This window comes from Pundamilia nyererei, unplaced genomic scaffold, assembly GCF_000239375.1.
Source record: "Pundamilia nyererei isolate P.nyererei 1_Seehausen unplaced genomic scaffold, PunNye1.0 scaffold00154, whole genome shotgun sequence".
Taxonomy (NCBI): domain Eukaryota; kingdom Metazoa; phylum Chordata; class Actinopteri; order Cichliformes; family Cichlidae; genus Pundamilia; species Pundamilia nyererei.
The window spans coordinates 44,099-47,946 of NW_005187555.1; the positions used below are offsets into that span (position 1 = coordinate 44,099).

A 3,848-nucleotide genomic window follows, 5' to 3' on the forward strand; every position below is an offset into this window, starting at 1 on the left:
AAATTCATTTTTATGAGGTTTTTATCAGATTTAAATTTGAAATGGAATAAAAAAAATGTTTAAAAATGTTTGAATTAAGTTTTAATTAAAAGTGGGGGGAAATCCACTTCATATTAATTAAGTATCAATCAAACCAGATGGGGACATTTTTGTCCCCTGAGGACCACAGGTGTATGGAAATCAGGAGGACATTATGAGGGTTAAGGCCTTTCTGCATCTGCCTCACTTCTTTTATATACAGTCTATACTTGCAGTGGACGAGTTTTTTTAGAAGTAAAATACTGTTTCCTTGCAAAATACTACACATAGATACTCTACACGTGTATGTATGAATGCACGTGGAAGTGTAGAGCACTCCTGCATCGTTGCAGATTCAGATTTGGTTCAGAAATGTTTCAGTGAGAGTGAGTCTACTCGTTCACACTGACAGATGGTTTTTGTCTGGTTTCTGTTTTGGCAGAGCTGTTTGGATTCAGCCACACTGAAGGTCTGATAAACGAGTCAAAAATGTCCCTCCTGTGTCATGCACACACTTCCATGATGGAAAACTGAGGAAGTGTGTGGATAAAGTGCAGCTATGCACAGTTTCTGCTTCCTGGATAAAACTGAGTGTTGGGGGCGTGGCCTTTAACTGACAGACAGGAAGCAAAGAGGCAGAGCAGCAGGCTGAAGAGTCTGCTCCAACAGCAGACTGCCGTGTGAAGAAGAGCAGACTTTACCTGACAGGTAAACAGTCTTTCTCCTGCTTCTCCTCTTTGCTCACAGCTGGTCTTTTTCATTTGATGACTCAGTTAAGACACTCGTTTGAAAATTCACCTAAAAAGTTTCCTGATTTCCTGAGCTTGGTGATTTTTTTGTGTGTGGATCACCTGTGGAGGTTTTCTGAGGTTTTGCGTTTGAGAGGTAGCTGCAGAGGATACACCCATGAGCGGTTATGATGCTGAGACTTTAATTTCAGACTTTTCCTTTGAGAGGAAAGGTGTCAGGTTAGATGGTGGATGAGGACCCCAAATGCAGACTGATGGGCGAGCAGGCATCAACTGAAAATGGCTTTTTATTCTAGGCGAGGTAATTACTGAAGCTGAGGCAGACACATAACAAAGGCTGGGATAACGCTGGTAACAGGGTAGCTACAGAGAAACGTGCTATTAACACAAACAAGCAAACTAGGGAGAAAGGGAACATCAGGGAACAAGACCGGGGAAAGTAAAACTGAACACTTACCAAAATAAAACCGATGGAGCGTTGTCAGTGCACGGGGAGGCCGGGCAAACATAAAGAAAGAACCGATAAACAGAGCATGGAGGTATAAACTACTGCTTTCTACATCAGTTGATGTACCAAGATGGCGGCGCGTGAACAACGCGAGGCTCAGTGTCTCTCCAGAATCTGCTATTTAGCGGTTTTTTATCTACTTTTCTATTCTATCATGTGAACCTTGTCATGGTCCCTGGTTTTGAGCTACTTAGACTTTGATTTGAAAAATCATTTCTCGGTGGGTCTTTTTGAGGCTGATGTCCTCCTCCCTTTGTGTTTCCTTGTATTGTGCGTGTTGGTAATTGTGTTTCATTCACATCCTGTTTCGTAGTTTAGCTTGCAGACTGTCTTCCTGTTGAGAAACTCTGGCTCTGAAGCTGAAGCCGTGTCGCAGGGAATGAGAAGAGAGCCACGAGTGTTCATCAAGAGTTAAAACTAAATGTGGAGAATCACCAGTTAAACACTGACTGATTAAAAGCTGTTAGTGCTGAACAAAAAAAGGTTTAAAAAGGTTTTTTTTTCTATGCATACACAGAGTTAAACAGAAGACAGATTTTTCATCTTTAGTCTCAATGATGAGGGGTTTTCTTACATCTGCACAGCTGTTTGACCATTTAGCAACAGCAGGAAGGAAAAACTCTCTTTTAACAGGAAGAAACCTCCAGCAGAACCAGGCTGAGGGAGGGGCGGGGCCATCTGCTGCGACCGGTTGGGGGAGAAACAGGACAAAAAAACTCTCTTTCCTTGATGAACATTACCCTGAATTCTGCCGTTGCTTTTTACAATTTAACTTCACCAAACATTCAAGCGATCACTTCCTAGGTGAGGGAGCGATGTGTTGCATTTCCTGGTATAAACTGTCCTCTCTGTCTCTTCAGCTCATCATGGACACTTTAGAGCCCATCTGGTCCACCTTCTCAGGGATTTACACCCTGGCTGAAAACGTGAAGGCCAACAAAAAGCGCTGCCAGCGGATTTCGGTCCGAGTCAAAGCCCTCGAGGATGTAGTGAAGTCCATCACAGAGTTCTCTCCAGAGGTAAAGAAAGCCGTCGAGGAGCTGATCCTAACTCTGGAGTCAACACAGAGGCTAATTGAAAAATACACGGCAGCCAACTTGGTGGAGCGCATCCTGAAGTGGGGCAGCCACGGAGAAGAGTTTGATACGGTGAGCGAGCGGCTCAACGATGCTTACCAGGCCCTGTGTCTAGCTCTGCAATCAGAGCAGAGCAAGATGCTGTACGAGGTGTTTAGACAGAGAGAGACAGAAGACGAAATGGACGGGAAGGAGGACGACACGGAGATGACGAAATGTGAGGAGAAACTGAATTTGTCTTTAGAGACGTTCAAGCAGAGCTCTTTAGTGTGTTGATCCTGGTTCACCAAAGCGGATTCTGTTCCTCTCAGTGTTTCCACACTTAGAATAAATCCTGTTAGAGCGTTTGGACCAGACTCAGAGTTTGTGTTTCTCTCTGTTCTTCAGTGCTGATGGACTACATGAAAGAGCAGCAGGAGAAAACCAACACCATACTGGAACAGCTGGACAAAGTGGTGCAGATGTGTGAGTACGACATCGCTGAGCGGCCCTGCCCAGAGTTGTGTCATAAACAAGTCTGTGAATGGTGACTTACTGACAAAACACACATCTTATGTTGAGAAAGTGGGATTCATCATTGGAGTCTTTATCTTTTTTGTTCACAGTGAATAAGCCCAGTTTCAGCAGCGTGGCTGTGCGACAGATTAAACCAGATGAACTGAAGTATCAACATCCCAAAAAGCCCTTCAAGACAACAGCGAGCTGCGAGCTCTACAAAGGAGAATATCAGGGATTCCCAGTGGCCATCAAGAGATACCTCGACCCCATGAACACCAGTGCACGGTCAGTGCCACAGTTCAGCCCCATACTGGGAAGAAACACAGGAAAATAGTCCTTCCCATTAGAAAATAACACACACATTCACTTATATGCTGTTCCAGCTCAGGCTCCCAGTGCTCTCTGTGTCCTGCTGTATTCACTGCCATCAAACATTTTCTCCACATCCAGAGACGTGAAGTCTATTTTCAACAAGGAAGTCGACACCATGAAGCAGTTTGACTCGCCCAACATCCTGCGAATGTTTGGAATCTGCATCCAGGATGAGAACGGTGAGCGCGTGAACACAGAGGTGCATATTTTTTGGAGCGAGCACTTGTATTTGAGCCAAACCTGAAAAATTAACTGCAGCGCATGAAAACGAGAGCGTCAGCCAAGACTTTACACGTAGATAAGAAGGGTTCAAAAAAAGAAAGAAGGACAGATGAAAACAGAAATCCACAGCAGGGGCTAACCCTAAAGTGAAAACAGGAACGGACAGACAATACTAACACATTTCATCAGCTTAGTCGTACCTGGCACAGAAGGAACGGACTTCATAGCTTGCTTGGTCACCAGTGATTTCTTGGCTTGAACCACAGGGTGGGCCATTTATATGGATACACGGTAATAACATGGGAATGGTTGGTGATATTAAAGTCCTGTTTGTGGCACATTAGTATATGTGAGGGGGCAAACTCCTCAAGATGGGCGGTGACCATGGTGGCCATTTAGAAGTCG

At 44.5% G+C, this 3,848-nt stretch overlaps 1 protein-coding gene across 1 annotated transcript; it reads left to right on the plus strand.

The window, feature by feature from the left end:
• The first annotated feature begins 662 nt into the window (after positions 1 to 662).
• Positions 663 to 3,465, plus strand: LOC102197692 (mixed lineage kinase domain-like protein). The gene is made up of 5 exons (XM_005745158.1): positions 663 to 726; positions 2,136 to 2,568; positions 2,739 to 2,816; positions 2,957 to 3,134; positions 3,300 to 3,465. Exons 2-5 carry the CDS (start codon positions 2,142 to 2,144, stop codon positions 3,463 to 3,465), a joined length of 849 nt encoding a protein of 282 aa, XP_005745215.1. The 5' UTR covers positions 663 to 726; positions 2,136 to 2,141.
• Positions 3,466 to 3,848: the final 383 nt, after the last annotated feature.